Below are 5006 nucleotides of genomic sequence, written 5' to 3' on the forward strand. Positions count from 1 at the left end.
TATCGACTCGGCTATCAGTTCCATTATCTCTCGGTATAAATCTTGGAACTGTTCTCGTAAAATCAAATCACAGAACTCCTACCTTGTTGGAGAGTCAGGGGACTGATTGTATTATTGTCCTCTCATTCTAATAAAGCTGGGGAGGGGCTTCACCCCCTCCATTATTATTGTGGAAAAAAAAAGTTGGAACCCTTGGTTCTCTCGGTGTACCACCTAACTACGAGTTGTAGAATGGCATTTTCAGACAAGTAATGCAAAGGGAACGTAAGTGTATCGATACTGAAGTTGGCGGTTTTGCCCAAATGAATCAAACTAATCATTTGTCAGATAATTAAAAACATAGGAACATTCCATGTATAAATCACACCAAACATTGACTGATCACAAGATAATTACGAGGTATACAATTTTTCATGTTTTTATGGTTTCAACCTTGGGCACTGGAACTGGGAAATGATGTATCTCTTCCATCCAAGGATTCTTTTCCTTGGCAGGATTAATGGTTTTCAGTGCTCGCCACACTGCGCTGTTACACTTGAACCCTGAACCGAATGCAATCTGCCATGTCCGATTGCCCTTCTTGATTCTTCCTTTAGCTTCAGTGTAGGCGAGCTCGTACCACAACGAACTGCTCGACGTGTTTCCGAACCGATACAATGTCATCCTTGAAGGCTCCATATGCCACTCACTCAGCTGCAAGTTCTTTTCCAACTCTTCCAACACTGCTCTCCCGCCGGCATGAATGCAGAAATGCTCGAATGCCAGCTTGAAGTCTGGAATGTAAGGCTTGAGCTTCATCTTGAAGATCTTTTTCCCGACCAGTGTGAAGAGGAAAAGGAGTTGCTCCGACATCGGAAGGACTAATGGCCCGAGGGTGGTGATGTTGGTCTTCAGAGCTTCGCCTGCCACTGCCATGAGGTCTTTCGAGAGGGCGACGCCGGTTGTGCCGCTGCTGTCTTCCTCTTGGAAGACACAGTTGTAAGCGCGGTCATCCGCACCCTTATGAGTGCGGACAGTGTGGATGAGTTGGTACTTGGAGCGGTGGCGGTCGGAGCGGCGGTTGGTGAGGAGGATGGCAGCGCCGCCCATGCGGAAGAGGCAGTTGGAGAGTAGCATGGAGCGGTTGTTGCCAAGGTACCAGTTCAGCGTGATGTTCTCCATGCTGACAACCAAGGCATAGGAGTTGCGTTGCACCTACAGTAGTATCACTCCACAAATCAAATTGTTTTGATCAACCAAGGACTCAGATGATGCGAGGTTCATGACTTGGTTCTTATTTGATATTTTTCAATGAAGGTGGAAATTCTCAAAGATCAATGGTGGATAGGATTTGTGAGATTGAGGTGAAAACTAGAAACCATATTGTTTCTCAATAATTTAAAGGGAAGAAAAGCATTACTCAGTCTTGCATGCGATCCCATGTAGAGGAACTCTTTCAGCTACAGTTTTTAAGTACATATGATTTTGAAATGTATTAGTTTCTATCTTAAAATATTATTCTATTTAATTGCTATCACATAGATACTGCTGTTAGCAGGTGACAGTATGATAAGAGACCATAATGGTACACTTTTCTGCAGAGCATATGGTCCAACCTACCTTAGGCTTTCCTTTCATACATGTGAAATGATATCGAAGAGTGCTTATGATTTTAACTCTCATAGGATGATCCTTCACTCAAAAGAAAGGGATAATATTGGGGTATTGTCCAAACATTATGGGCTCCACTATTAGCTTGGTCATTTTCTGAACAAAAAGTTAAGTCCGGGATGTCTTAATTGCTATTGGAAGCATTTGAGCTAGAGAATGTTAGAGAGAGCTCCATTTTGAACCATGATTCAAATGTTAGCTGGTTCTTTCTAAAGCCTGAGGGGCAATCTCTGTTGGCAGTTGTTAAGTAGCTCCAATCAAATCTTTTCTAGAGAATATGACCCTATGAACAAGTTTGAAGATTATGTTTTTGAATTCTAGCTTAGAGTTGATTTCAAAACATTTTGAGTGGCAATTTAGCTTCATGATTTTTTTTTAATTTTTATTTTGTAAAAACTATAATATCTTTCAAAAAGAAAAATAAACAAGCCTAGAAACATAATTATTACAGTGTTATTAATATAAAGAGTACTGCTACACCCTGGTGTTTTATTAGAATTTGCAAACCAGTGGTTAAAGTCACTAGCTGTTGAGTATCGGTGACCGAGAGTTGAATCTTGCCATCATACCTCAATAAAAATAGAATAAAATAGAGATTACTTATCTTTTTCCTTCCATAAAGGAACCGCAGCTATCTGATTGCCTATACCTGGTCTCTAACACTATTGTATGAGAATCTTTATTCTTTAGTGCATGACCAAAAAAGATATGATGTAAGTAAGCTGATCTTATCAAGCTAAACTTATTTTGAAGTTGAGCTGAGCTCGAGCAAACTCATTTAGTTTTGATATGAATGATAGAGTTTGGAGTGCATTAAGTTCTATTTGGTTGGTGATCCAATGGTGAATTCCTGCGAAGGATGATGAATTTTTCTTTCATGTGAAAAATACATTCCCGATATATATATATATATATATATATATATATATATATATATATATATATATATATATATATATATATAGAGAGAGAGAGAGAGAGAGAGAGAGAGAGAGAGAGAGAGAGAGAGAGAGAGAGAGTATATACATAATTACAATCATAACTTAGCTTGTCCGTCAAAAAGCGATCTAACGGTGGATTCCTACAAAGAAAGGTGAATCTTTCTTTCGCACCCAAGATACCTCCAGAACCTGGCCAGATATAGGATAGTCTATGTTTTTTTATTTTTTAATTATTATTTTTAGGGATAGGATAAATACACCGTTGCAACCATAACTTGGCCCGTCCGACCTAATTTAACGCCTAAAAAACTGATACGTTACCGCTCAACCACCCTCACCCACCCTTTGCATGAGTCGATGCGGCTGAAAGGGACCTACCACAGCCAAAGGGAACCCACGCCCACAAGATGATATCATCTTATAAATACTACCAAGTATAACAATAAAATAATATGATGGGCCCCAAACATGTTACATATAAAAAACCATGTTCATGCTATATGGCTTGAGAGAATACTGGTGCGATTAATGGTGAGGTTGAGTGAAGCACCAATTCTCACTTGACATGTGGTATTGGACCTTTCATTTGGGACCATGCATGGTTGGGCCTCAATTTTTTTTGTTCATAACAAAAATTATCATAAATAGACTCATGCATACCTTTTGTTTTGTCCTTGTTGCAAGCTAGATATGTAACTTGTTATTAGAAATAAGAGACAGAGAGTTCAGCTATCATTAAAAATAAAAACAAAGTGCAGTTCTATTAATTCTCATAAAAGAGGTTACTGTTTTGCTAACCTGGAGGAGTTGCTTGGCAAGGTCTATGGAAATAAGTCCTGCACTGCAGCCCATGCCACCGAGGTTGTAGCTGATGATATTCCCTCTGAGCTTGTAGTGGTTCACCACCATGGCCGAGAGCGACGGCGTTGGATTGAAGAGGCTGCAGTTCACCACCAGGATCCCGATGTCCTTCGCCTTCACCTTCGTCTTCTCCAGCAGCTCGTCGATGGCCCCGAACATCACCATCTCTGCCTCCTTCCTCGCCTCTGCCATGCATGGGTTCGGCGGCACGTTCAATACTGCATCCGGGAAGTATGTGGACTGTCCAAGACCTGATCGCTCCAGAATTTTCTTCTGAAATGCGAGGTTCTCCTCGGTGAAGACCCCCGCTTGCGCCGACCGCTCCATGAAGAGCTCGCGGGTGCACTTGCGAGCGTCGTCGGGCTTGTAGCATGAGAAGTCGACGAGGTAGACCGGACGAGGCCGTGTCATGAAGTAGAGGGTGGCGAGAGAGGCAGTAAGGGTTAGGCCGAGGAGAGTGGCGACCAGGTTGAAGCGCAGGTGATTCCAGAGCAGGTGCAGGTCACCGACGGTGAGGCTGGAGAGGTGCGTCAAGACGACGGCCAAGATGGGGATTAGGAGAAGGTACATGGCATTGGAGATTAGATAGTGGTATCCCAGCTTCACATACTTGAGCTTTACGGATTGGAGAAAGTTAGGAAGTTTATGCTTCCTATCAGGACTAGTTTGGACTGAAGTTCCGTTACCTTCTGAACTATCCATCCTTAGTGACATGATCGATAAGGATGGAGGGTTAACTATAGACAACTCAACTTAATTAATTTGTGAACTAAAAGAATACTAAGATGAAATCCTCTAATTAAGCAAAAGAAACGGAAGCAAAATCAATATATCTTATGAGAACTTGTCATGTAAGAAGATTGTTACGACTCAGCTTTCCAACGTTGCGAACAAGCTAAAGGAGATAAAGGTGAGAGAGCTTCTAAGAATTTGTTAAGATCTATGCAGCTAGCTAGAATGGAGGTATGAGATGAGGAAAGAAAGTTAAGGAAACAGAAAAAGACTTCCAAGACTAGGAGGAACTGAGATAGGAAAAATGGATTGGAATTGGTTTGTGTTCAAAGAATGGAGAGTCGTGGAGTTTTAAAAGGCATGAGAGAGAGTGAGAGAAGAGAGAGAGGGGGGAGAGAGAGAGAGAGAGAGAGGATGCAACCAGCCAACCACCTCACCGAACTTCGGCATTGAAGGAGGACGGCTGAGGGCATTGAATTTGCCAGCCGGGGAAGTAGCAGAACCCCATCACCTTCCAACTGGTGCTTTAATTAATTTCTGGACAGGGTTCTGGAGGGGAGAATACCCGAAATATCCCTCGAGGAACCAAAATGTTCATGTTGTTCTTCTCGTGCTCAGAATAACATGCTACCATCTTCTTACCCTGTTCAGGTGGCGTAGTTTGGCAACAAATATCATATGCAGCGGGCACTCTTGAATATCATACGGAATGAAACTCCTGTTTTACCGTATTATTTTTAGTATCCATTTTAAAGAAAAAACTAAAGAGTCAATAAGGTTGGGACTCTTTCTACTAACGAGTCCGTAGTAACTTTCTTTAAA

The 5006-nt window shown here is 41.7% G+C and overlaps 1 protein-coding gene across 1 annotated transcript; it reads right to left on the reverse strand.

Moving 5' to 3' along the window:
- Positions 1–292: 292 nt before the first annotated feature.
- Positions 293–4527, reverse strand: LOC103711618 (3-ketoacyl-CoA synthase 11-like). The gene is made up of 2 exons (XM_008797849.4): positions 3390–4527; positions 293–1194 (listed from the first exon to the last, which is right to left on the reverse strand). The coding sequence occupies exons 1-2, from the start codon at positions 4164–4166 to the stop codon at positions 412–414; spliced, it is 1560 nt and encodes a 519-aa protein (XP_008796071.2). The 5' UTR covers positions 4167–4527; the 3' UTR covers positions 293–411.
- Between the last annotated feature and the right edge of the window lie 479 nt (positions 4528–5006).

Source organism: Phoenix dactylifera, unplaced genomic scaffold (assembly GCF_009389715.1).
Source record: "Phoenix dactylifera cultivar Barhee BC4 unplaced genomic scaffold, palm_55x_up_171113_PBpolish2nd_filt_p 001002F, whole genome shotgun sequence".
Classification (NCBI taxonomy): domain Eukaryota; kingdom Viridiplantae; phylum Streptophyta; class Magnoliopsida; order Arecales; family Arecaceae; genus Phoenix; species Phoenix dactylifera.

What these genes read in the sequence shown, in the direction of transcription:
- LOC103711618 (XM_008797849.4), bottom strand. Translation starts at nt 4,166, where the DNA reads ATGTCACTAAGGATGGATAGTTCAGAAGGTAACGGAACTTCAGTCCAA. An exon ending in TTGCCAAGCAACTCCTCCAG is followed by an intron (nt 1,195 to 3,389) that starts GTTAGCAAAACA and finishes ATACTACTGTAG; the next exon opens with GTGCAACGCAACTCCTATGC.